Source organism: Rhincodon typus, chromosome 8, assembly GCF_021869965.1.
Source record: "Rhincodon typus isolate 14 chromosome 8, sRhiTyp1.1, whole genome shotgun sequence".
Lineage (NCBI taxonomy): Eukaryota > Metazoa > Chordata > Chondrichthyes > Orectolobiformes > Rhincodontidae > Rhincodon > Rhincodon typus.
In genome coordinates, this window is record NC_063339.1 from 40,699,188 (window position 1) to 40,725,234 (window position 26,047).

Genomic DNA, 26,047 nt, shown 5'->3' on the forward strand with positions numbered 1-26,047 from the left:
GGTGAAGAAAAATATCTTGTTCTCACTAAGCCCTTTGGTCTCTACCACTAAGTTCAATCTACGAGTTCGCTAAGTGCCAACAACTGCTTAACTAGAACCAATTTGAATTTTTTTTTAAATCAAAAAAGACATACTGATACTTGAAAAGTTAAATTGCAAGTATAAGGGGCTAGAAACTATTGTGCTCTGATTTTTGCGTGCAGAATTTGTGATTTGCAACCTACCTACATTGATTTTAAATCAAACAGGTAGCAGATAAAACCGGCACACCCATTTCAAGTCCATGAATGGTTGCCAAGCTTCAATCGTCCCTGTAGCAATGTTGGTTGCCACTGAACACTCCATGGCAGACTTCCACAACACTCCCCACACCCCCACCCTCATGAAGCAACATTCCACCAGCTATGCTGTAGTCACTGCTGTAGCACTGCTTAGGAGCACTAGGTTATGCACTAGACCATACCCTCAAGTCATGCACTAAGGGGATGGACATGGGTCATTAATTTTTACTGTATTGCTGATGTGTCACTGAATAAATTTTTTGAATGAAGGCTTTTGCTGTTAACCTTCCTAAATGGGTGAAGAGGTCATCAGCTATGTGTAATGTGGCAGCCTTGCTGCTGACCAGCAATCCCCAAGTGCAACATTGTACACCAGACAGTAGGTATTGGAGACTGGCTTTGGATAAATGCATCCTGGGTGCTATCAAGATAGTAAGCATTCACCATGATTACTGTCTTGGTATGGTTACATACCAAATAGGAATATAGCTGTGGTAGGGGACAGTATAATTAGGGGGACAGCCATGAGCAGTAGTGGCAAAGAAAATTTGAAGGGGGGGGCGTGGTTTGAATAGTCATCATCCATGTTGGTACCAATGTCATTTGTAGGTCTAGAAAGGAAATTCTGCTGAAAGACTTTGAACAGTTAGGAGGTAAATTACAAAGCTGAAACTCCAAGGTAATAATCTCTGGATTATGACATGAGCCAAAGGCAAACTGGCATAAGGTAAATAAAGTCAAGGAGTTAAATACATGGCGCGAAGATTGGTGAGGCCTTCAGTTGAACTGTGCTGGGACCAGTGTCCTGGTGAACTGAATAACGGAGGCTGTATACAGAGCTTTGAACTAATTAGAGGAGGGACGGATTTAGGAGAGTGGAAATGCCAGTTGGAAAGCAAGAGATTATGGCAGCATTACAGGGCGGTTACTTATACGTACAGGAAGAGTTTCCTAGAACAATGTGTTTTGGATCCAACCAGAGATCAAACTGTCTTGGATGTAGTAATGTGTGATAAAACACCTTTAATAAATGGTCAGAGGAAAAGATCCCCTTGGAAACAGTGACCATAATATGGTAGAATTTAGCATTCGGTTTGAGAAGGAGGAACTTGAGTCTGAAACAACTATGTTGAGTTTAAATAAGGATAATTACAAAGGAATGAGAGCAGAGCTGGTTAGAGTGGACTGGCAAAGGAGTCTAATAGCAAAGTTGGTTGAGGAGCAATGGTAGATATTGAAAAAGGTAATTTATGACTTACAGCAAAGACGTATTCCAGTAATTCCAGTAAGGAAGAAAGATTCTAGGAAGTGGATAAGCCAACCGTGGTTAACCAAGGAAGTTAAGGATAGCATCAGATTAAGAGAAAAAACATAAAATGCAGTGTAGATTGGTAATGGGCTAGATGATTGAAAAGTTTTAAAATGCAACTAAAGACAGCCAAAAAAAGGGAGGAATTAAGGTTTGAGGGTAAACTAATAGGTAATATCAGAAGGCATAGCAAGAACATCTTTAAATATATAAAAATATATAAAAATATTCTTTAAGGGGCCTAAGGCTGGGGGAATTATAATAAGGAACCAGGAAATGGTTGAGGAATTGAATGAATATTTTGCATCTAAGTTCTTCTGGTCAATTGCATGTTCAGTGGGAAATACTCCTCATGGTTTATGTATCATTCCTAACTGACATGGCGAGATGGGAGGTGGGGATGGTGGTTGCAGAGCCACTTGCATTGAATGATGCCCTGCATCATTAGTGACTTTGTGAACTCTCCAATGTATGTATGAGTGAAGAACCATGAGATATCACAATTGTCACCTGCCTCTGCTTAGAATCCACTGGGATGTATATATAGGGTGATGTTAACCATCATGGCTACTGACTGGGCTAACCTCATGCTGCTTTGAGACTTGAGATCAGAGTAAAGGAGATGATACAATGCTGAAATGACTCTTTGATGAAGTTTAGTTTCCTCCTCCTTTGTGGCTCATAGATAATTAGGAGTGGTAGTCTGGAAGGCCCTTTGAGGGCAAGGCCTTATATGGAAAGTCATTTTCTCTTCCGTCCACAGTAAGTTCCTCCCCCTGCCTCCTCCTCGCCATGACCCGGTCATGTTGCAGACCAACTGGCAGTTCAATAATTACAATTTACTGTCCCTATCCCCTTTATAAATGCAGCAAATACCTCCAAATTGCTTCAACAACTGAAAACAGTGCTTTGACTTTGATAAAAACCAAAAGAACTGCGGATGCTGTAAATCAGGAACAAAAACAAAGTTGCTGGAAAAGCTCAGCAGGTCTGGCAGCATCTGTGGAGGAGAAAACAGGGTTAACGTTTCGGGTCCAGTGACCCTTCCTCAGAACTGGAAGGGTAGTTCTTTGTTTTTGACTTTGATAATTTGTTTAGAGGTCCTTTGAAAAGCCCGAAACAGGGCCCATCTTGTTTTAGAACCAATGAAAATATTGTTCTGCACAAACCTTGATCTGATTTGGTATCCTGGCATTGTATCAGCCCATTCAGCTGATATGCCAATGATAGCAAACTTTCAGGATCTTCTTGTATACCCAGGGTACCCACAAGCAATTTACTTCAATAACAGAAAAGCTGTGAGTGTGCATCCCACATAGAACCATGTTACTCAATTTCATGTTTCAAGATTACAAGAAACTAAGCACCAGATAAAAGTTGAGTTAGCAAACGTAAACTCTTCCCTAGCGTTACGGACTTCACTCTTGAACAGTCAAATTAAATATTTTGAATTCTCCAAAATAATTCAAACAAGTTTAGTGACTGGATGCGGGGTTGAGACCAATGTATTCTTCTCTGTTTTTAACACTGTTACAATAAGTGTTAAAATAAGGACACTTCAATCATCTGATTTTAATATGTTCATGGACTAAAATGGTTTTAAAAGGAGGAAACTTGAATCTGAATGGCTGCAATGATCACCTGACCACAAGTTGAGGCAAGTTCAGGAAACCCATATGAAATTTAAAAAATTGTCTGAACCAAAGTTATCATTTTGTCTAAAGACATGGAAACCTGTAAACTGAATCAAGTGTAAGAAATTTACATCTCTTGTTTTAATTTACACTGGTATGGGAAACTGAACATGAAAATATCCATGCAATACCTAGTTTGGCCAGACAATCAAGCCAAACTTCAGAGTATACAAATGAATCATTTCAGTAACACTTGGCAGAGCAGCAGCTAGATAAAGACTATGATGTGGTAGCAGTAAGAACTGGAAGACACCCTGGTTCATTCTCATCATCCTGAAAGCCAGCACATTTTATTTTTCTCGGGGGTTAGAGAGTGTGAGTCATATGCCGCTTTGTGGCTGCTGTGCTATTACGTTACCATTAAAGGCAAAGACTGACTGCCAACAATTGTCCAGCTGCACAGCAGTGTTCTAAAGATGGCACTGGCGCCAGGGATGCTGGCTTCTTGGCAGATATCCACCAAGAGATGGTGTTCCAGGAACAGTGCACACCCATACCACTGCTAGAGTAGGGCAAGAGGCGAGTCATGGGGGTGAGATAGGCTGTTAACAAGGCAAATTTGGTAAGGTACAACGAGGAATTTTAGTAAGTCTCACAGCAAAAATCTTTCCAAAAAGCTTGGAGCAACTGACACTTAGCCACCAAAATGTAAGATTCAGCCTTTTGTTTCAATTAAGAATGGTCTTCTAAAAGTCCAACATATGAAACTTCAATTTAATACTTGATATAGCACATCTTCTTAACTACAAATATTCTCTAGATTATCTGACCCCCTGAGTTAATTGCTCTAAGTGACAGATAGAGTTATGCAGCTAATGAGCAATTACAAAGTACAGGAACATATTTAGCATCTAGTCAAAAAGAGTACAAACACTGAACATGTCGTAAGTAAAATGCGTCTAAGCGCCATTCTGCTGGCAACTATATTCACCATCTTATTTTCAATTAAGTTCAGTGAAACAGAAAATTGGACAGAGTCCATAATGAGTGGCTAATTCAATAGCATTTTTTGAGATTGAAATTGAAGTTTAAATTAAGTTTGGCTTCTGTAGTAGTTAGATGATACTCTGCATACCTCAGCTATAAGGGAAGCCAGTCCCGGATTGCAAAGCAAAAGCCATCGTCTTGGTGTGATTCCATTCGTTTTATTCTGAAATTTTGCTGGCTCAATATCACTGAAGTCTTTAAATCTGATTCATGGAGAAAAGAACAGAAAATCTAAAAAAAAACCAATAACAAATTTCATTTTCAATGATTCTAAAATGTAAATCTAGAAACAAGTACTAATGAAGACAAATAATGGACTAAGTATCATTTAAGGTAATCTCTCAGAGTAAGTAAACATTGATCTTATCCCAAAGCATTCCTTATGATCCAGATATTGCTGGAGTGGGGCACCTTGCAGAGTGCCTGATTCATGTATGTTTAGTTTTTGATACATTTTTGGCCTCAAAGTTGCTGTAAGTGTATTCCTTCCCCAGTTAAAGGACTGTAAACAAACAGAACATCAACTAATAAGGCTGGTAAATTAGAGTGGATGCATTAAGGCCTTTTCAGCTTTAGGAAGTGAAGTAGCAAGGCAAAGGAAAATTAGATTCAAGAGACAAAAACAAATAGATAGGAAAGCAAAATAAATAAATTTTACAATAATTCAGAACCTGAAACAATATGACAGCATAGTGTCAATGTTCATTTTCTGGGCAAGCAAGGTTCATGAGCAGTCATTAACAACTAATATGTTGTTAATTACCGGATTTATCTTTCTATGATGAACTTAATGGGCAATAGATCTGCAAACACAGGAATGTTATGAAACTCTCTGGTTGACATGTCATTTTTGTTAGGTGACTGGTTGGGAAAATCGGTTAGCAAGTTACAACTCATAGGGTACTTCTTCCTCTCACAAGTTGCTAGCTGATTTTGCATTACCAATACTGTATGCTGTTCAAAACCATTAGTTCATCAGCAAAGGCACTTAGCACCTGATCAAGGGAGTTGGCACTGGTGAGGGGAAAGGCTACTTAGGGCCAGTTGTCTGCCCTTGCTGACAATTTCCTTTCAACTCCTTCCCATACAGCACCACCTTGCAAATCCCTATACCTCCCTCATGTCCGCTGGCCTAGATTCTAGGCCTTAGGTGGGTGTCATTCCACCAGCAGCCACCGTCTTCTTGATAATGTTGCTGTACAATAGAAATACTAACCCCATGGGTCTTCCACCCTTGGGGTCTGTTGTTGTCCTGCCAATGACTGATTAGCCTTCAATACAGTGGACCTTCCAACTACCACAGGTTCTACTCAAGATTTTGTATTCCATGCTCGCATATTTTTAATTAAGTAATTCATATTTTCACATGCCAACTTCTTTAATTGTGTTATTAGTGTTTTACAAGTCATACACATATACTATCTACATATAACAACTGGGTGATGCTACAATTCATTTTCACTAACTACAATTGTGATGGAAAATCAGACAGGAGCTTATTCTTCTTTATCGTCAATATCCATTGTTAGAAATCTTTGTATCTGGTCTCTGAGTCAGATTCGGCTCAAATATCATTTCTCCCTTTGCCACTCTAACCATCCTATTAAGACACCTGCCTAAGTGTTACGGAGAAGAGTTCAAAACCCTCTGATAATTAAATTGAAACACAAGCCCCCAATCTGTTATGGTGGGATTAGAGGTTCCCTTCTAATAATTAAACCTGAAATATCCTGAGAAGCTTGCCTCGCCTTTATAATCTGTTAGAAAGAGTGGTTAAATGAAAGAAAATCCCTGACGTTCACTTTATAAGTAACAAGTAACAACTTATTTACTTAACCCTAACCGTGAACAAATCAACAGAATTACTAACAAACCGAACAATTTCCCCTTAACTACTAACTATTCACTAACTGAACTAAATACTGGTACACTGTTCCAATAAACACAAGTCCCACTTATATAACCTAAATTATAAGAAAATAAATTAAAACTTAGTCTCTCAAAGTCTACGCGCCTTTCTTCTGCTGTTCTCAAGTCATAAATGCATTTCTTCCGCTGATCTGGCTGTCAAGGATGTTTTCTCTGTGAAATCATCTGTGAGGACTCTTAGCTAGAAGTGCCATGGTATATTTTATGAATGGCTGGTGTTTTCTTAGAGACCTTGGCAACTTCTTGTGAGAGCTAAATGTTTATTTGTCAGATGATTGTTCGGTCTCACCCAATTTTCAAAAACCCACTCCTTACATACCTTGGATAACATATCAATTTTCAATATAATACCATTGGTTCGAAGTTGTCAAAACCATCAGATTTAAATTAAGCTGACGTTTCGGGCCTAGACCCTTCATCAGAAATGGGGGAGGGGAAGGGGGTTCTGAAATAAATAGGTAGAGAGTGGGAGGTGGATAGAAGATGGATAGAGGAGAAGATAGGTGGAGAGGAAACAGACAGGTCAAAGAGGCGGGAATGGAGCCAGTAAAGGTGAGTGTAGGTGGGGAGGTAGGGAGGAGATAGGTCAGTCCAGGGAGGACGGTCAGGTCAAGGGGGCGGGATGAGGTTAGTAGGTAGGAAATGGGGGTGTGGCTTGAGGTGGGAGGAGGGGATAGGTGGGAGGACGAACAGATTAGGGAGGTGGGGATGAGCTGGGCTTGTTTTGGGATGCGGTAGGGGGAGGGGAGATTTTAAAGCTTGTGATACCATTGGGCTGCAGGGTTCCCAAGCGGAATATGAGTTGCTGTTCCTGCAACCTTCAGGGTGGCATCATTGTGGCACTGCAGGAGGCCCAGGATGGACGTGTCGTCTGAGGAATGTCGGGAAAGTTGAAATGGTTTGCGACTGGGAGGTGCAGTTGTTTATTGCGAACCGAGTGTAGGTGTTCTGCAAAGCGGTCCCCACGCCTCCGCTTGGTTTCCCCGATGTAGAGGAGGCCACAACGGGTACAGGGGATGCAGTATACCACATTAGCAGATGTGCAGGTGAACATCTGCTTGATGTGGAAAGTCTTCTTGGGGCCTGGGATGGGGGTGAGGGAGAAGGTGTGGGGGCAGGTGTAGCACTTCCTGCGGTTGCAGGGAAAAGTGCCGGGTTTGGTGGGGCTGGAGGGGAGTGTGGAGCGGACAAGGGAGTCACGGAGAGAGTGGTCCCTCTGGAAAGCAGATAAGGGTGGGGAGGGAAAAATGTCTTTGGTGGTGGGGTCGGATTGCAGATGGTGGAAGTATCGGCGAATGATGCGTTGGATCCAGAGGTTGGTGGGGTGGTACGTGAGGACGAGGGGGATTCTTTTTTGGTTGTTATTGCAGGGACGGGGTGAGAGGGATAAGTTGCGGGAAATGTGGGAGACGTGGTCGAGGGCGTTCTCGACCACTGAGGGGGGGAAGTTGTGGTCCTTGAAAAACGAGGACATCTGAGATGTACGGGAGTGGAATGCCTCATCCTGGGAGCAGATGCAGCAGAGGCGAAGGAATTGGGAATAGGGGATGGCATTTTTGCAGGAAGGTGGGTGGGAGGAGGTGTATTCTAGGTAGCTGTGGGAGTCGGTGGGCTTGAAACGCATATCGGTTTCTAGGTGGTTGCCCGAGATGGAGACAGAGAGGTCCAGAAAGGTGAGAGAGGTGTTAGAGATGATCCAGGTGAACTTAAGGTTGGGGTGGAAGGTGTTGGTGAAGTGGATGAACTGTTCGAGCTCCTCGTGGGAGCACGAGGCAGCGCCGATACAGTCATCAATGTAATGGAGGAAGAGGTGGGGTTTAGGGCCAGTGTAAGTACGGAAGAGGGATTGTTCCACGTAACCTACAAAGAGGCAGGCATAGCTTGGGCCCATGCGGGTACCCATGGCCACCCCCTTTGTCTGTAGGAAGTGGGAGGATTTGAAAGCGAAGTTGTTGGGGGTGAGGACGAGTTCGGCTAAGCGGATGAGGGTGTCAGTGGAGGGGGACTGGTCGGGCCTGCGGGACAGGAAGAAGCGGAGGGCCTTTAGGCCATCTGTATGGGGAATGCAGGTGTATAGGGACTGGACGTCCATGGTAAAGATGAGGTGTTGGGGACCGGGGAATTGGAAGTTCTGGAGGAGGTGGAGGGGGTGGGTGGTGTCACGGACGTAGGTAGGGAGTTCTTGGACCAAGGGGGTGAAAATGGAGTCGAGATAGGTGGAGATAAGTTCAGTGGGGCAGGAGCAGGTGGAGACAATGGGTCGACCAGGGCAGTCAGGTTCGTGGATTTTGGGAAGGAGATAGAAGCGGGCGGTGGAGGGTTGGGGAACGATGAGGTTGGAGGCCGTGGGTGGGAGGTCACCTGAGGTGATGAGGTTGTGGATGGTTTGGGAGATGATGGTTTGGTGCTCGGGGGGTGGGGTCATGATCAAGGAGGCGGTGTGGAGGAGGTGTCGGAGAGTTGGCGTCTGGCCTTGGCGATGTAGAGGTCAGTGCGCCATACTACAACTGTGCCTCCCTTGTCCGCGGGTTTGATGGTGAGGTTGGGATTGGAGCGGAGGGCTGCATGTTCTGTGAGGGAGAGGTTGGAGTGGGTGAGAGGGGTGGAGAGGTTGAGGTGATTGATGTCTCGACGGCAGTTGGAGATGAAGAGGTCGAGGGAGGGTAGGAAGCCTTGGGGTGGTGTCCAGGAGGAGGGGGTGTGTTTTTTTGCAAACAGTTTCTCGCTCCCTGCCTTCTAATTCATGTTTACTCTACACAACTTCATAACACGAAGTTGTTACCTTGTGTGTGCAAATCACAAACCTACTTAGGTAAGGCATCAAAAGATGCTCAATGAGAACAAAACAATCCTTTTAAGAGAGTTGAGGAAGAAAAGGTAATTGCAAGAAGGGAGAACTGTTTTAAATAAGTGATGTAATAACAATTTAATATTTTCACAAAAGAAAAGACACGTGGATAGAACACAGAACATAGAACATTACAGCGCAGTACAGGCCCTTCGGCCCTCGATGTTGCGCCGACCTGTGAAACCAATCTGAAGCCCATCTAACCTAAACTATTCCATTATCATCCATATGTTTATCCAATGACCATTTAAATGCCCTTAAAGTGGGCGAGTCTACTATTTTTGCAGGAAGGGCATTCCACGCCCTTACTACTCTCTGAGTAAAGAACCTACCTCTGACATCTGTCCTATATCTATCACCCCTCAATTTAAAGCTATGTCCCCTCGTGCTAGGCATCACCATCCGAGGAAAAAGGCTCCCACTGTCCACCCTATCTAATTCTCTGATCATCTTGTATGTCTCTATCAAGTCACCTCTTAACCTTCTTCTCTCTAACGAAAACAGCCTCAAAACCCTCAGCCTTTCCTCATAAGACCTTCCCTCCATACCAGGCAACATCCTGGTAAATCTCCTCTGCACCCTTTCCAATGCTTCCACATCCTTCCTATAATGCAGCGACCAGAACTGTACGCAATATTCCAAGTGCGGCTGCACCAGAGTTTTGTACAGCTGCAAATGACCTCATGGCTCCGAAACTCAATCCCTCTACCAATAAAACCTAACATACTGTACGCCTTCTTAACAACGCTATCAACCTGGGTGGCAACTTTCAGTGATCTATGCACATGGACACCGAGATCTTTCTGCTCATCCACACTACCAAGAATCTTACCATTAGCCCAGTACTCTGTATTCCTGGATAGGAAGACTTTAAGGGTAGATTTCCAAATGGTGAGTTACACCACTCTTTTGGCATTCAACAATGATTTGTGCCTGCTTTGTTTCTGGAAAGAAAGCTCTATGTGAATTCTCTGCATCAGCTTACTTCTACAATATTGAAGTGTCCATTTACATGATTAACATAGGTGTATAGAAATTACATTGCAGCCCTTTAAAAACACAGTTCAAGGTGTACACACCAGTAGCGGCTGGGGAACCACTCGGTAAGAAAGACATTGTGCTCTGCTGTCACATTTCATTCTTGGATAATTTGTTACACTACTCATCAATTTTCACAAACTTGCCAATAATCATATATTAGCACTATCTGGAGAGTGAAAGCACAGGAACCAGAGAAGCTTAGAATTCTGATGCAGAACTCAGAGCCCTTCATGTGGAGTTGGGAGGAAGGAGGAATAACAAAGTGTGGGTATCACTAAGTTGCCCAGGGATATCACATGTGCTACCTGAAAAGAAATGGCACTGTCACTGAGTCCTAGATCCTCAACCCCAAAACTAAATAACAATGCCTCAAACAGTTCAATGGCAGCTGCCTATGCCAGGTCTGGCAACATAACCTATTTGATACTGTCTCTTTCTCATGTATCTGCGCTGCAGCACCCTTCTCTCTCTGAAACAGTATTAGTAATTCACATTGTATTTAGGTTAAAGGTGGCTATAAATTGACATCCTTCACTATGGTTGCACAGTTCATTCAATGCTATAGAAAATGAGATTGGCATCTTTCTGAAACACAACACTGGCATAACCGTCCAGCTCGTTTGCTGATTCAATGATCTTGAAAAGGTATTTTTCACCGTTTCTTAGCTCCAACCCCTGTTCCAACAGGTCTACTACAAGAATGGGAGGGAAATATGAGGAGGCAAATAACAATGATACTTATTTTGGTAATCAAGAAGAGAAACAAGGAAGTTATTTCTCTCTTGTTACTTCTGATAATGATAAAGAGGAGGATGAAAGGTAGGTCACATGTGAAATCCAGCTGCAATATCTTTCCGAGACAACAAGGTGCAGGGCTGGATGAACACAGCAGGCCAAGCAGCATCATAGGAGCAGAGAGGCTGACGTTTTGGGCCTAGACCCTTCATCAGAAAAGGGGGAGGGGAAGGGGGTTCTGAAATAAATAGGGAGAGAGTGGGAGGCGCATAGAAGATGGATAGAGGAGAGGACAGGTGGAGAGGAAACAAACAGGTCAAAGAGGCGGGGATGGAGCCAGTAAAGGTGAGTGTAGGTGGGGAGTTAGGAAGGGGATAGGTCAGTCCAGGGAGGATGGACAGGTCAAGGGGGCGGGATGAGGTTAGTCAGTAGGAGATGGAGGTGCGGCTTGAGGTGGGAGGAGGGGATAGGTGGGAGGAAGAACAGGTTAGGGAGGCAGGGACGAGCTGGACTGGTTTTGGGATGCGGTAGGGAGAGGGGAGATTTTGAAACTTGTGAAATCCACATTGATACCATTGGGCTGCAGGGGTCCCAAGCGGAATATGAGTTGCTGTTCCTGCAACCTTCGGGTGGCATCGTTGTGGCACTGCAGGAGGCCCAGGATGGACAGCAAAGGAGCAATATCTTTCCCCTTGCTCCTTTGTTCTAAATCTCTGCAATTCAATATCTGTGACACTTGTTTCCCGACTCACAGATATCAGCTTAGATGCTTTCTCCACAGGTAGTTAGATAGGGATACAGGAACAGATATAGATCGTTCAGCTTCTTGAACCTACTTCACTATTCTGGATCAAGGCTGTTCATCGAGCTCAATGTAATTTCTTATGCTATTATCTGATGTCATTTGTATCTAGAAATCTATCTAGATCCTCAGCCAAGGGAAGCATCCTTTCCGCATCGACTCTGTCTTACTCTTTAAAATTATCCTGGTGAGAATGTGATGGTAGTTCATGGTTTTAAAGTCATGAGATACATTAAAAAGAAGGAATTTTGCGCCTACACTTTGATTCTGACATCAATCATTGAGGATATGAATTAACTGGCAGGTGTGATTTTTAAGTCTACAGATGTTCTTTCTGGTATCATCATGGCAGGTTCTTTGTTATAAGCACAAATATAACTAGCAGCAGTTAATCATCTTTATCATTTGCCCCCCAAAAACTCAATCAAGTTTGTGAGACATGATGTTATCTGCACAAAACCACCCTGCTTATCACCAATAAGTCCATATTTTTCCAAATGTGAGAAAATCCTATCCTTAAGAATCTTCTCCAATAATTTCCCTACCACTGACGTAAGGCTAACCAGTCTGTAACTTCCCAGGATATCCCTGTTATAGTTCTTAAACAAAGGAACAATGTTAGCTATTCTCCAGTCCCTCTGGGACCTCTCCTGTGACTAAACAGGATGCAAAGATTTCATACAAGGCCCCAGCAGTTTCCTCACCTGCCTTCCTTAGCATTTTAGGATAGATCCCATCAGGTCCTGGGGATTTGTCTCCTTAATACTTTTAAAAGTACCCAACACCTCCTCCCTTTTTATATTGACAGGTCCCAGAATATCGATATATCCTTCCTGAGACTCACTGTCCACCATGGCCTTCTCCTTTGTGAACACCAATGCAAAGTGTTTGTTAAGGACCTCACCCACTTCCTCTGGCTCCACGAATAAATTCTCTCTTTTGTCCTTGTGTTGACTTACCCTTTCCTGAGCCACCCTCTTGCTCCTTATATATGTATAAAACATCCCCACCTCCTTGACCTGACACAACCTGTCCATCTTCTCTCCCACCTATCCGCCCCTCTCACCTCACTGACCAAACCCCACCACTCCCTACTTGCATTCACTGATCACCACCCCACCTATCTACCCCAGCCCCACCCCTCCTCTCTCTATTTATTTCCCAGCTCCTTTCCCCTCCCCATTTCTGAAGAAGAGTCCTGACCCAAAACGTCAAATTTCCTGCTCCTCCAGCTCCACACTGTGTTGTCTCTGACTTCAGTATCTGTAGTTCTCGCTGTATCTTGGAATTTTCCTTAATCCTGTTGGTCAAAGATATTTCATGGCCCCTCTTATTTTTTTCTTCTCTATTCATTTTGTGGGATGTGGGCGTCGCTGGCTGGCCAGCATTTCTGCCCATTGCTAGTTGCCCTTGGTGAGCTGCCTTCTTGAACCACTGTAGTCCTCCTGCTGTGGGTTGACCCACAATGCTATTAGGGAGGGAATTCCAGGATTTTGACCTAGCGACAGTGAAGGAATGGCAATATATTTCCAAGTCAGGATGGTAAGTGACTTGGAGCTGGTGGTGTTCCCATATATCTGCTGCCCTTGTCCTTCTAGATGGAAGTGGTCGTGGGTTTGGAAGGGGCTGTATGAGGACTTTTGGTGAATTTCTGCAGTGCATCTTGTAGGTAGTACACACTGCTGCTACTGAGTGTTGGTGGTAGAGGGAGTGAATGCTTGTGGGTATAGTGCCAGTCAAGTGGCTGCTTTGTCCTGGATGGTGTCAAGCTTCTTGAGTGTTGTTGGGGCTGCACTCATCTAGGCAAGTGGGGAGTATTCCATCACACTCATGACTTGTGCCTTGTAGATGGTCGACAGGCTTTGAGAAGTCAGGAGATGAGTTACTCGCCTCAGGAGTCCTAGCTTCTGGCCGCTCTTGTAGCCACTCTGTTAATGTGGTGAGTCCAGTTGAATTTCTGGTCAATGGTAACCCTGAGGATGTTGATAGTTGGGTATTCAGTGATGGTATCACCATTGAATGTCAAAGGGTGGTGGTTAGATTGTCTCTTATTGGTGATGTTCATAGCCTGACATTTGTGTGGTGTGAATGTCACTTGTCAGCCCAAGCCTGGCTATTGTCCAGATCTTGTTGCATGTGAACATGGCTGTAATGAGATCAGGAGCTGAGTGGCCCTGGCGGAACCCAAACTGGGCGTCACTGAGCAGGTTATTTCTGAGCAGGTGCTGCTTGATAGCACTGTTGATGACACCTTCCATCACTTTACATCGAGAGTACATCACATCGAGAGTAGACTGATGGGGCAGTAGTTGGCTGGGTTGGATTTGTCCTGCTTTTTGTGTACAGGACATACTTGGGCAATTTTCCACATTGTCGGGTAGATACCAGAGAAAGGGTAGGGCCGTTCAAGGATTGTAAAGGGAACTTGTGCACAGAGCCTAAAGGGATAGGAGAGGTCCTTAATGAGTACTTTTCTTTGGTATTCACAACTGAGAGGGACTTAGTTGTAGAGGAGGACAGTGTGAAACAGGCTGGTAGGCTACAGGAGGTCGATGTTAGTAAGGAAGATGTGCTAAGAATTTTGGGGAAGTTGAAGATAGATAAGTCCCCTGGGCCTGATGGGATTTATCCAAAGCTTCTATGGGAAGCGAGGGAAGAGATCGCAGGGCCCTTGGCGATGATCTTTTCGTCCTCACTGTCCACGGGTATAGTGCCGGAAGATTGGAGAGAGGCAAACGTCATTCCCTTGTTCAAAAAAGGGAATAGGGATAACCCAGGAAATTACAGGCCAGTTAGTCTTACATCAGTGGTGAGCAAATTATTGGAAAGTGCTCTGAGAGACAGGATTTATGATCACTTGGAAAGGCACAGTTTGATTCGTGATAGTCAGCATGGATTTGTGAGGGGTAGATCATGCCTCACAAACCTTATTGAATTCTTTGAAGAGGTGACCAAACACGTGGATGAAGGTAGAGCAGTGGATGTGGTATACATGGATTTAAGTAAGGCGTTTGATAAGGCTCCCCATGGTAGGCTCATGCAGAAGGTAAGGAGGCATGGGATAGGGGGAAATGTGGCAGATTGGATTCAAAATTGGCTGACCCTTAGACAAAGGGTGGTAGTGGACGGAAAATATTCAACATGGTGCTCAGTTACGAGTGGTGTACCACAAGGATCTTTTCTGGGTCCTTTTCTATTTGTGAGTTTGTAAATGATTTGGATGAAGGAGTGGAAGGGTGGATTAGCAAGTTCACGGACAATACGAAGGTGGGTCACGTTGTGGACAGTGCAGAGGGTTGTTCTAGGTTACAAAGGGACATTGATAGAGCTGGGCTGAGAAGTGGCAGATGGAGTTTAACCCTGAAAAGTGTGAGGTGATTCATTTTGGAAGGACAAACTTGAAAGCAGAATACAGGGTTAATGGAAAGATTCTTGGCAGTGTGGAGGAGGAGAGGGATCTTGGGGTTCATGTTCACAGTTCCCTGAAAGCTGCCACCCAGGTGGATAGAGTTGTTACGAAGGCGTATGGTGTGTTAGCTTTCATTAATAGAGGGATTGAGTGCAAGAGCCATGAAGTTATGCTCCAGCTATACAAAAGCCTGGTTCGGCCACATCTGGAGTACTGTGTCCAGTTCTGGTCGCCTCATTACAGGAAAGATGTGGAGGCGTTGGAAAAGGTGCAGAGGAGATTTACCAGGATGTTGCCTGGAATGAAGGGAAGGTCTTACGAGGAAAGGTTGGGAGAGCTCGGGCTTTTTTCTTTAGAACGACGAAGGATGAGAGGTGACTTGTTAGAGGTGTACAAAATGATCAGAGGTATAGATAGAGTAGACAGCCAGAGACTTTACGAGGGGGCATAGTTTTAAAGTGAGTGGAGGTAGATACAGGGGAGACGTCAGAGGTAGGTTCTTTACTCAGAGAGTGGTAGGGGCGTGGAATGCATTGCTGGAGAGGGTAGTGGAGTCGACCTCATTTGGGGCATTTAAGTGGCTATTAGATAGGCATATGGATGATAGTATAAGGTAGGGGTGGAAGTTAGATAGACCTTAGGATTAGGGTAAAAGTTCAGCACAACATTGTGGGCCGAAGAGCCTGTACTGTGCTGTACTGTTCTATGTTCTATACCAGCATTGTAACTGTACTGGAACAGCTTGGCTAGAGGAGCGGCAAGGTCAGGAGCACAAGTCTTCAGTACTATTGACGGAATGTTGTCAGGGCCAGTAGACTTTGCAGTATCAAGTGTCTCCAACTGTTTCTTGATATCACGTGGAGTGAATCGATTTGGCTGAAGACTGGTATCTGTAATGCTGGGGACCACAGGAGGAGGCCGAGATGGATCATCCACTCGGTACTTCTGGCTGAAGATTGCTGCGAATGCTTCAGCCTTATCTTTTGCACTGATGTGCTGGGCTCTTCAATCATTGAGGATGGGGATATTTGTGGAGCCTCTTCCTCCAGTGAGTTGTTTAATTGTCCACCACCATTCACGACTGGATGTGGCAGGACTGCAGAGCTTAGATCTGATCCGTTGTTTGTGGGATCGCTTAGCTCTGTCGATCACTTGCTGCTTTTGCTGTTTGGCGTGCAAGTAGTCCTGTTTGGTGGCTTCACCAGATTGATACCAGTATGCCTGGTGCTGCTCCTGGCATGCCCTCCTGCACTCTTCATTGAGCCAGGGTTGATCCCCTGGCTTGAGTGTAATGGTTGAGTGGGGGATATGCTGGGCCATGAGGTTATAGATTGTGTTGGAGTACAATTCTGCTGCTGTTGATGGCCCTTAGCATTCCTAAGTTCTTGTTTGAGTTCTTTCCTGCTATGTTGCATTCTTCGATGGCTTGCTCTGTCTTCAGTTTCCTGAACCTTGTGTACGTCTCCTTTTTCTTTTTGACTAAACTCTCAATTTTACTTGTCATCCAAGATTCCTGAATCTTGCCATGCCTATCCTTCATTTTCACAGGAACATGCTGGTCCTGAACTCTAATCAAGTGGCCTTTAAAAGATTCCCACATGCTAGATGTGGATTTACCCTAAAACAGCTGCCCCCAGTCTGCATTCCCTCGTTCCTAATTTTGTGGTAGCTAGCCTTCCCCCAATTTAGTACTGTCACCTGTGGACTAATCTTATCCTTATTCATAAGTAAATTAAAATTTAAAAAATTATGGTCACTGTTCCCAAAATGCTCCCCCACTGAAAGATTGATCACCTGGCTGTGCTAACTCCACAATATCAGATCTAGTATATCCCTTTCCTAGTTGGATTATTTACATATTGTTTCAATAAACCAATCTGGGGACACCTAATAAATTCTCCTACTTCCAAGCCTATTTTTCCATAATCTGTCCACATATCTGTTCCTCTATCACCTGCTGGCTGTTGGGAGGCCTGTAATACAATCCCACCAAAGTGACTGCACCCGTCCTAGTTCTGAGCTGTAACCATGTAGCCTCGCTGGATGAGCTCTCCAATATGTCTTCCCTCAGTGCAGCTGTGATATTCTCCCTAGTCAATAACGCTACTCCCCTATCTCTTTTATATCCCTCTCTATCAAGCCTCTAAACATCTAAATCAAGGAATGTTAAGCCGCCAGTATTGTTTGTCTCTCAACCAAGTTTCTGTAATAGCTACAACATCATAGTTATGTGTATTAATCCTAGCTCTAAGTTTATCTGCCTGACTTGTCACACTCCTTGCATTAAAACAAATACACTTCAGGCCCCCAGTTTCACTATGTTCAGTAACCTGTCTCTGTCTGTTCTTTCTCTTGGTATTATTAGCCTCAGTGTCAGACTCCTCCTTGGTGATTTTATTTGCTGACCTACCGCTTTGGTTCCTGCCCTCTGCCACACTAGTTTAAACCTCCTGAGTGGCCCTAGCAAATCTCTCTGGCAGGATATTGCTCCCCCTCCAGTTTAGCTGCAATCTGTCCTTCTTATATGGTTCCCACTTGCCCTGGAAGACATCCCAGTGATCCACATACCTGAAACCTGCCCTCTTACACTAGTTCTTTAGTCGCTTATTAGAATGTACTACCTTCTTATTCCTTGCTTCATGGCATGTAGCACAGGAAATAATCCCGAGATAATAACCCTAGAGGTCTTGCTTTTCAACTGCCTACACAACTCCCTGAAATCCCTTTGCAGGACATCATCTTTCTTTTGTGCCAATGTTGTTAATACCAATACAGACCACAACCTCTGGCTGCTCACCCTCTCCCTTCAGAATATTCTGTGCCTGCTCAGAAACATCTTTGATTCTGACATCAGGGAGGCAACACACCATCCTGGAATCTCACTTGTGGCCACAGAAATGCCTGTCTGTTCCCTGACTACACAGTCCCCTATCACCTCTGCTTGCCCACACTTCAACCTCCCTGCAGTAGAACAGTGCCAGTTGTGGTGCCACTGATCTTGCTGCTGCTTTCCCCTGAGAGGCCATCTCCCTCAACAGTATCCAAAACGGTATACCTGTTTGAGAGGGAATGGCCACATGGGACTTCTGCCAGCCCACACTTATTCGTCTTCCAGATGGCGCCCAACTCTTCTATGGTGGTGTGACCAGCTCACTAAATGTGCTATCCACGACATTCTCAGCCTCATGGGTGCCCCATAGGGAGTGCATTCGCATCTCTAGGCGCTCCATGCGGCAAACCAGGAGTTGTAACTGAAGAGACTTCCTGCATATGTAGTCACCATGGACACTGGAAGTGTCCCTGATTTCCCACATATTACAGGAGAAGCACTCCATATGTCCAGTTCTCCTGCATTCTGAACCTTACTGACTATCAACCTTATCAACTACAGACAATAATCTAGGAACTGACTGCACAACATAATCCACTAGTCACCAAATTCAGGTCTCTCACACCAGCTCTCTATTCCTAGCAGACTACAACTACAAAAAATAAGTACTTTATCTCTCTCCGGACACTACTCACTCAGTCTGCAAACCTGTTTCCTGAGCAGCCTCGCCTCAGTCACTTTTTGAGTAGTGTGTCCCTCCAGAGCTCTACCCCCAGATACGGCTCCACATATTCGCTCTGACTGACCCTGCTCCTCAGGTATTTATCCTGTCGCTGCAGTTCACCCCCAGGTTCACTCTCCTTCACTCAGTTGCTGCTGCTGATGCTGCTTCGACTGACCTCAGTCCAGGCCCAGCTCCTCAAGTATCTATCCTGCTGCCACTGCTGCATTTCATCCCAAGGTTCACTCTCTTTCGCTCTGTTGAAAGGACATTAGTGAACCAGATGGGTTTTTCCTAACAATTGCCAATAGATTTCATGGTCATCATTAGACTCTTAATTCAAATTCCACAATCTGCCATGGCGGGATTCGAACCCGGGTCCCCAGAACATTACCTGGGTCTTTGGATTAACAGTCCAGCAATAATACCACTAAACCATTGCCTCCCCAAATCCATCTGCATCCATTTTTAGTCAGAAGTGCTGGGTGAATAACCTATCTTGGCTTTCTCCTGAGGTCTCCAAAGTCCCAGATGTCAGTCTTCAGCCAATTGGACACACTGTATACCACTAAGAAACAGTTGGGGGCAAAGGCTGTGGGCTTTCAGCAGCAGTACTGAAAACTTGTACTCCAGAACTATCTAGTCAAGTTGTTCTAGTCCAGGTACAATATTGGTATCTTCCTCAAAATGTGGAAAATTACCTCGGTATGTCCTGTTCACAGAAAATAGGACAAATCCAACCGGTCAGTTATCAGCCTATCAGTCTATTCTCAATCATCAAAGAAAATTCTACAGATTACACAGGAAGAAGAATCCACCAAAAGTCTGAACAGAAACAATAAAAGAAAACACTACTGAACAGTGAAATATGAATTATGAAATATGCCTTTAAGAAAACAGCAGCAGACAGACCAGAAAAAAAACTCTTTAAACAGAATGATAGAATCAGAACTGAATTGGAGTTGAATAACTGTTTCCAGCCAACACAATGGACTGAATAAAATTCTTCTGAACTGAAAAAGTCCTACATTTGTATGGAGGACAAGTTCAGCCAGCAAGCAGTTGCAGCATTTTTGTGTGGCCTTTGAGGGTATTCCTACATCTTCTAAGTTCACAAAAACAAAAATGGATTTATCCTATGGAATTTTCTTTGGCTGGCCTGCCAGCTGATACTGCTGATACAGGCAGTCCACTTTGCACTTAGTACTGTCTAAAAATGAGAATATGTTTCTACGTGTATCAATGAGTACCATGTGACTAATGGGTTGGGAGATTGTGGAACATTCACGCTTGCCCATTGGACCGGGAGAATTATTTTAGATATAGTGTCAGCGGGACTGGGGCAGTAAGTCTTCTTGGGGCAATTTGCTCCACAGCCCTGGAAGGCTGAAAAATTAGTTCCTGTTTTCATGATTTTTGAATGTATTCTTCAGTCAACATTTATGATGTACGAATGGTGCTTTAGTCTCTTTCAAGTAAGAACAATTATATAAAAGTTGGCAAATATCATTCAGAATTATTACAGGCAATGAATAATTTAAAAGCATTCAAATTAATCCTTACACTTGATCTTTGATGATCTTGGAATGAATCTTGGCTACGCCATTCACTGCATGAGAACCGACAATGCAAAGGTGTGCCATATTTATCTTCTTTTCTCCATCCTCTTCTATTAGTGACATTCGTCTTAAACGTTGGTTATCTTCAGGATAAAAAGTTTCAATTGACTACGGAAAAGAGCAGTTGTATGAAAAATGCAGAATTTTTAAAAATTGACAAGTTAAATTGCAATATAGCAACATTTGAGAGTAGGAAATCATTTTGGTCAAATTGGTCAAAACAACTATTAATCTATTCCAATCCATTCCAAATCACTGCAGCATTTTAAAAAAAAAAAAATGATTGGACAATTAATTAATGAGAAAAAGAATAAATCAACCTCACTGCTCCTATCTATATTAGTCCCATATGTTAGATGCAATGTGCTGTGACTAAACATGCTAGAATTTCTTTGTCAGCATAGACAACCATTCAGCTCCAAGCCTTAATTATAATTATGTTCCTTAACTATGTGAATGAGGTCTCTTAATCCTGTTTCAAGAACCCCACACTAAATTGGTGTGACCATTCGGTATTTTTCAGTGGCCACTTCTTCATACCTTGTACTGTCACACTGTACCACCTTACATAATATTAACACTTCCCTCTTCTGTTTCCTATTCCTCTTGGAAACAGGCTCTTCGGTGCAACTCATCCTAAAGACATGTTTCTGTGCTGTATACCTCTATGACACTCTGCCAGTTGTTATTCGGAGATCACTACTCCTCTTTCTGCTTTTACTTGCATGGGGAGCTTCTACTGTCCTCACTACTTCTCTCTCTCATTTAGATTAACAGCTTTGTCCCGCTAACTTATACATTGTGCTATACTGCTTCACGTCTTCAAAATTTTTCAACAGGGTACAATCTAACCTACTCGCACAATTCTTGAAGGAGAAGCGAGCACAAATGAAATGAGAGAATTGCAAAACCAGGAAAATCCATGTACTCACATTAATGTCAGAGGCTACCTTTGCAAGATAAACAACATTGGGGATGGTTGTGTGAATGTGATAAGGCAAGTGGATCAAGTGCCAGTAATGAAACATTTGAGAAACCATGATCATACTGTTACAATACTTAAGCTACCTATAGAAAAGGAAATCCAAAGATCTTCCATAGGAGCTAAATAGTAAAAAAGTCATGAGAAGAGGAGTTGGACTGATTAGGGACCAAAAATGGAAATTTACACATAGAGATACAGGGCAAGGCTGAAATACTAATCATGATTACTATAAACCTATCTCCATCAAAGAAGATGCTGCCAAAGTCGTAATGAAGCAGGAGATTGTTGAAAATCTGAATGGGCTAAAGATTGATAATGAAAAATTATATAGAAAGTCTAGCTGGACTCAAAGATGTTAAGTTACCAGAAATAGATGAAACATATCTAAGTATGGGGAATAAGGGTAGATATGGATCAGATGAAGAATCACAGTGCTAGACTTTATTGTCTCCCAGCCTGTAAAACCATCCCCAGACCACTGCAGTGGTCTCAACCACCTATTTCACTCTAAGTTTTTCTCTTAATCTAAAATAGACAGATGCATGTCAAATCCCTTACCTGACTCATCTACTGAAATGACCCACCTCCCTACTGACCTCCAACTTTTATCATGATTTCTTTATCAGAATGACATTGATAAATTATATGAATGAATATGGTGAGAGCAACTTTGAGGGAAGCAAGTGGTATTTAAGACCCAGTGATGGATAATGGCAATTGTTCTGTCTTAGAGTTGCTGTTTGCGTTACCCTTTTGAAAGGAAGATATTGCAGTCGTCCAAGCCTCTGGGACTTTTCCATAGAAAGATAAAAATTAGGAGTAGGAGTTGGTCAATTGGCCCATTGAGCTTGCTTCATCATTCAATATGATCATGGTTGATTGTGCAACTCAATATCCTGTTTCCACTTTCTCCCAATACCCTTTGATCTCTTCAGCGCTAAGAACTATACCTAATTTCTTTTGTAAACATTCAATGTTTGCCTCTACTGCTTTCTGTGCCAGAGAATTCCACAGGCTCAGCACTCTCTGAATGAAGAAATTTCTCTTCACCCTAAGTCATAAAAAGCCTACACCCTAACCTGAGACTACGCCCCTGGTTGGTGACTCTCCAGTCATCAGGAACATCCTCCCTGTACATTCTCTGCCTCGTCCTGTTAGAATTTTATAGGTTTCTATGATATTCCCCTTCATTGTTCTATACTCTACTAATCCAGACTCTCTTCATACATTAGTCCTGCTATTCCAGGAATCATCTGGTAAATCTTCATTGCACTCCCTCCATAGCCAGAACATCCTTCCTCAGGTAAGAAGAGACGAAGCTGCACTCAATAGTCCAGATGTGGTCTCACCAAGACCCTGTACAATTGCAGCAAGATATCCCTGCAACTGTACTTCTTGCTATGAAGGCTAACATACCATTTGCCTTCTTCACTGCCTTCTGCATGTGCATGCATCCTTCAACCACTAGGTGCACAAAGACAACCAAGTCTCGCTGCAACTCTCCCCTTCTCAATCTTTCGCAATTCAGATAATAATCTAATGTGGAGCTGGAGGAACACAGCAGGTCAGGCAGCATCAGAAGTGCAGGCAAGTCGACAATTCGGGTCAGGACCCTTCTTCAGAACTGAGGAGGGGGAAGGGAGCTGGGAAATAAATAGAGGGAGGAGAGATGGGGCTGGGGATGGTAGGTGGGATGTTGATAAGTGGATGCAGGTCGTGGGGATTGGTCAATTGATAGAGTGGGGTGGATAGGTGGGAGAGAAGATGGACAGATGATGTCAGGTCAAGGAGGAGAGCAGGAGGATGGGTGGAGCTGAGGAAAGATAAATTGGATGGTGATAGGTGGATGCCGGTAGGGGATATTAGGGATTGTTCTGTAGAAAGGATGGGGCGGATAGGTGGGGAAGAAAATGGTTAGGTTGTGTCAGGTCAAGGAGGTGGGGATGAGAGGGAGGTTGGATGTGGGATGAGGCAGGGGTGGGGAGATTTTAAAACTGGAGAATTCCATGTTCAGGCCATCAGGCTGTCGGCTCCGAGGCGGAATATGAGGTGTTGCTCCTCCAGTTTGCATGTGGCATCATTGTGGCACTGGAGGATGCCCAGGATGAACATGTCATCAAGGGAGTGGGAGAGGGAGTTAAAATGGTTAGCAACCAGAAGGTGTTGTCAATTATCATGTACAGAGTGCAGATGTTCCACGAAACGGTCCCAGAGTCTGAGCTTTGTCTCACCGATATAGAGGAGGCCACATCGGGAGCAATAGATACAGTGGACCAGGTTGGAGGATGTACTGGTGAAGCCCTGTCAGATATGGAAAGTTTGCTTTGGGCCTTGGATGGAGGTGGTGGGGGAGGTGTAGGGGCAGGTGTAGCACTTCATGCGGTTGCAGGGAAAGGTGCCGGGGGTGGTGGGTTAGTGGGGAGTGTGGAGCGGATGAGGGAATCGCGGAGTGAGTGGTCCCTATGAAAGGCACAAAGGGGTAGGGAGGGAAATATCTCTTTGGTCATGGGGTCGGATTGTACGTGCAGAAGTGGCAGAGGATGATATGCTGGATGTGGAGGTTTGTGGGGTGGTATGTGAGGACCAGGGGGGTCTCTGTCTTTTGTTTTGGGGAGTGGGGGTTTGAGGGCAGAAGTGCGGGAAATGCAAGAGATGCTGTTGAGGGCATTTTTGATCACCGGAGAGGGGAAGTTGCAGTCCTTGAAATAGGAGGTCATCTGGGATATCCGGGTGTCATTTAAAAATTTATTTTCATTATGAATGTTTTAAATATATCTTTGATTAAGAAAAACTGTTGTTTCTGGTGTGTAAAATCCCTATAGTGCAGAATCAAGCCATTTGGCCCATCGATTCCACACTGACCTTTAAAGTATTCCTACCCAGAAACCCACGTAGATACAGGGAGTAGGTGCAAACTCCTCATGGTCACCCAAGGCTGGAATCAAAACCGGGTCCCTTGCGCTGTGAGGCAGCAATGTTATCCACTGAGTCACCATGCCGCCCTTAAAAAAAGTAGAATAAATGTTTTTCCAAATATGACGTCTTGACTTAGTCTACAGCAAGGTGCTTGTTCCACATGATATTTACTACCAGGGTTAGCACGTAAAAAGGTAACTGCTAAACTCTATTTGTAATACTTTTTGTATTTTGGTTATCTGTAGAGCATTTCCCTCCCCTAGTATCAGACGTGTAGCATGTAATACAGTGTTACATGCATTATATATTACTGTCCAATATAAGTCATCAGCAGGGATTCTGCTACTAGTAAGCTCTTGCTGTCTATCATAATATTGATTGCAAGTTTACCCTGAAGGTTTATCTTCTCCCTCTTTATTTTTTTTTGATTATCTTTTGTCTTTTTTCAAAAAAAACTTCACCAATCCTCTGGCTTATTACTAATCTTCACCACAATGTGTGTTTTTTCATTGCTTGATGCTGTCCTTAACTTCCTTGGTTAACGATGGTTGGCTTATCCCCTTCCTAGAATCCTTCTTTCTCGCTGGGATATATCTTTATTGGGAGCCATAATTTGTTTACTTAAATGCCTGATATTGTTAGCAAATATCATAATGGAAAATTAATATCAAGAAGATTGCAATAGTTCAAGAAGAAGGTTCATAACCAACTTCTTAGAATAAGAGAATGCCATCTTTCCTGGCAATCCCAATATTCCATGAATAAAAGAATTTGTCTGCACTGAATTTATATCATTGCCCAAATGTAAAGATGATCTTTCCTGCACAGCATTTTATCATCTTAATCTGTGCAATCCATTGTGCTCACTATGATTCTGCATTTGTCCATAGGAATTAAAAAACAAAATACATAAATAATTATTCCCAAGACATAGTACTAGATTATACACTTACATTTAGATGCCTCTTGTTAATCTCATAGATAATCTCCAGATGCCTGGGTAGGAGTTTCTCAAAGAGGCCCACAGGCCAGCGCTCAAGGGCTTCAGGTAAAATTGTGTGATTAGTGTATGCAAATGTATTCTTAGTGATATTCCAAGCCTGAAAAATGTCAGAAATTGTTATTGCTCAAGGTATCATTTCAGTTTCTAATCTGTAGTGTACTCATTTTACCTTCAACAAATGCTTTCAGCAGTTAATGAGCTTTCCCCAAAAACTCCAATTCCCCACTGCAGTTCCATTTTTGTGTGCTTTCAATCATCATCATTGAATCCCTAAAGTGTGGAAACAGGCCTTTCAGCCCAACAAGTCCACACCGACCCTCAGAGCATCCCACCCAGACCCATCCTGCATAACCCACCTAATCTACATATCCCTGAACACTACAGGCAATCCACCTAGCCTGCACATCTTTAGACTGTAGGAGGAAACCAGAGCACCCAGAAGAAACCCATGCAGACATGGGGAGAATGTGCAAACTCCACACAGACAGTCACCTGAGGGTGGAATTGAACCCAGGTCCCTGGCACTGTGAGGTAGCAGTGCTAACCACTGAGCCACCATGCCGACCCTTAATCATCTTGACATTATCAAGTGAGTTGGTAAATTCACATCGAACCGAGGACACTTTTGTGCTATGGAACCAGATCCACTTGAAATTGAATAGAGCCTGTAAAGACTCTTTTCCATTAGGTTATTTTTAGTCTGAAGGATTGAGTCCAACATTAACCCCCTTCTGGGGTGGGGTGAGGGTGGGGAAGATTCGACATTCAAATTCAAAACAGGCTTTCTGATCTGTACAATTCTTTGCTACATTTGCCACATTATCTTTATCAAAAGAGATATTGGGGAATCCATTTTAGCTATATGAAAACTTTCTGATTGGAAAACAACTAAATGTATTGAGATGCTTTTTGTGGTTTGTTCTCTTACATTTCAGAAC

General features: G+C 43.5%; 1 protein-coding gene across 3 annotated transcripts in view; it reads right to left on the bottom strand.

Moving 5' to 3' along the window:
* The window catches only part of pygl (phosphorylase, glycogen, liver), a 126,027-nt gene that overhangs the window by 26,346 nt on the left and 73,634 nt on the right, over positions 1–26,047 (bottom strand). For all 3 annotated transcript variants that reach the window (XM_048600214.1, XM_048600216.1, XM_048600215.1), the window contains 3 exons: positions 25,060–25,206; positions 20,150–20,313; positions 4,360–4,474 (listed from right to left, as the gene is read on the bottom strand). In XM_048600214.1, coding sequence (XP_048456171.1) covers positions 4,360–4,474; positions 20,150–20,313; positions 25,060–25,206 — 426 coding nt within the window. The remainder of the gene's footprint in view (positions 1–4,359; positions 4,475–20,149; positions 20,314–25,059; positions 25,207–26,047) is intronic.